This window comes from Nestor notabilis, unplaced genomic scaffold, assembly GCF_000696875.1.
Source record: "Nestor notabilis isolate BGI_N333 unplaced genomic scaffold, ASM69687v1 scaffold9211, whole genome shotgun sequence".
NCBI classification, from domain to species: Eukaryota; Metazoa; Chordata; class Aves; order Psittaciformes; family Psittacidae; genus Nestor; species Nestor notabilis.
The window spans coordinates 1115-2968 of NW_009913312.1; the positions used below are offsets into that span (position 1 = coordinate 1115).

At 57.3% G+C, this 1854-nt stretch overlaps 1 protein-coding gene across 1 annotated transcript in view; it reads left to right on the forward strand.

The window, feature by feature from the left end:
- The window catches only part of POLR2A (polymerase (RNA) II (DNA directed) polypeptide A, 220kDa), a gene marked incomplete at both ends in the record, with an annotated part of 8780 nt that overhangs the window by 570 nt on the left and 6356 nt on the right, over positions 1 to 1854 (forward strand). Inside the window, 3 exons of the mRNA XM_010023149.1 lie at positions 222 to 390; positions 963 to 1057; positions 1432 to 1635. Of these exons, the coding sequence (XP_010021451.1) occupies positions 222 to 390; positions 963 to 1057; positions 1432 to 1635 (468 nt within the window). The remainder of the gene's footprint in view (positions 1 to 221; positions 391 to 962; positions 1058 to 1431; positions 1636 to 1854) is intronic.

The following is a 1854-nucleotide window of genomic DNA, read 5'->3' on the forward strand; positions in this document are numbered from 1 at the left end:
GGTGGTTTGGGGCATTCTGATGGGCGTTCGTGACACCTAAATGGGGTTTAATGGCATCTAAAAGTGGTTTAGTGGCACCTAAAGGTGGTTTGATGGGATCTAAAGGTGATTTGGTGGCACCTAAAGGTGGTTTGGTGGGATCTAAAGGGAGTTTGGTGGCACCCGGAGGGGAGGTGCTTTGGGTGCTGGGCGCCAGCCCTGGCTGCTGTGTGTCCCTGCAGGTGATCGTGGAGAACGGGGAGCTCATCATGGGCATCCTGTGCAAGAAGTCCCTGGGCACGTCGGCCGGGTCCCTGGTGCACATCTCCTACCTGGAGATGGGCCACGACACCACCCGCCTCTTCTACAGCAACATCCAGACCGTCATCAACAACTGGCTGCTCATCGAGGGTCAGCGGGCACAGCCTGGCCATGGGGGGCGGTGGACCCCGTTCTGGGTGGACAACGTGGCCATGGGGGATGGTGGACCCCGTTCTGGGTGGACAACGTGGCCATGGGGGGCTTTGGAGGGGTTCTTCGACCCATTTTAGGTGGATAACATGGACCTGGAGGTCTTTGGACCTCATTTTGGGTGGACAACATGGACGAGGGGGAGCTGGGACCCCTTTTTAGGTGGACAACATGGACATGGAGGGCTCTAGAGGGGGTCTTGGACCCGTTTTAGGTGGACAATGTGGACATGGGGGTCTTGGACCTCGTTTTAGGTGGACAATATGGAGCTGGAGGGCTTTAGAAGGGGGTCTTGGAGCTCATTTGGGGTGGACAACATGGACCTGAGGGTCTTAGACCTCATTTTAGGTGGACAACAGGGACCTGGAGGTCTTTGGGGTCCTCTTGGACCCCACTTTTAGCTCCACAGCCCCAATATCTCCCCTGGCTTGAGGACAACACGGCCGTGGTTGGTCCTGGGGTCTCGCAGGGGTGAGGAGCACCCATGGACACCCATTCCCATCCCCATGCAGGTCACACCATCGGCATTGGGGACTCCATTGCTGACGCCAAGACCTACCAGGACATCCAGAACACCATCAAGAAGGCCAAGCAGGATGTCATCGAGGTGGGGACATGGCTTTGGGCTGCTCCTGGCTCCCTTTGGGGCACCCATAGGGATACCATGAAGGTTTTGGGGTGCTCCTGGGTCACTTTAGGCCCCTGTATGGGTGCTTTTCACCCCTTTCTTCACGCTATGGTTGCCCCCATTGAGTTTTGGGCACTCCCCTTGAATTTTGGGTGCCCCTGTTGAGTTTTTGGGTGCCCCTGTTGAGTTTTTGGGTACCCCTGTTGAGTTTTTGGGTGCCCATGTTGAGTTTTGGGTGCCCCTGTTGAGTTTTGGGTGCCCCTGTTGAGTTTTGGGTGCCCCTGTTGAGTTTTGGGCACCCATGTTGAGTTTTGGGCGCCCCATTGACCGCAGTGGGGTGCCCCTGGGTGCAGGTGATCGAGAAGGCCCACAACAACGAGCTGGAGCCCACCCCGGGGAACACCCTGCGCCAGACCTTCGAGAACCAGGTCAACAGGATCCTTAACGACGCTCGCGACAAGACGGGCTCCTCGGCCCAGAAGTCCCTCTCTGAGTACAACAACTTCAAGTCCATGGTGGTGTCCGGGGCCAAAGGCTCCAAGATCAACATCTCCCAGGTCCGTGGGGGCTCCAGGGAGGCTTTGGGGGGGTTCTTAGGGGGTTTGGAGGGGGTTTGGGGGGTTCTTACGGGGTTTAGAGGGTCCTTACGGGGTCTTTGGAGGGTTCTTACAGGATTTGGAGGGTCCTTATGGGGTCTTTGAGGGGTTCTTATGGTGTTTGGAAGGTCCTATTGTGGCCTTAGGGGGTTTGGAGGGTCTTAGGAGGGTTCTTAGGGG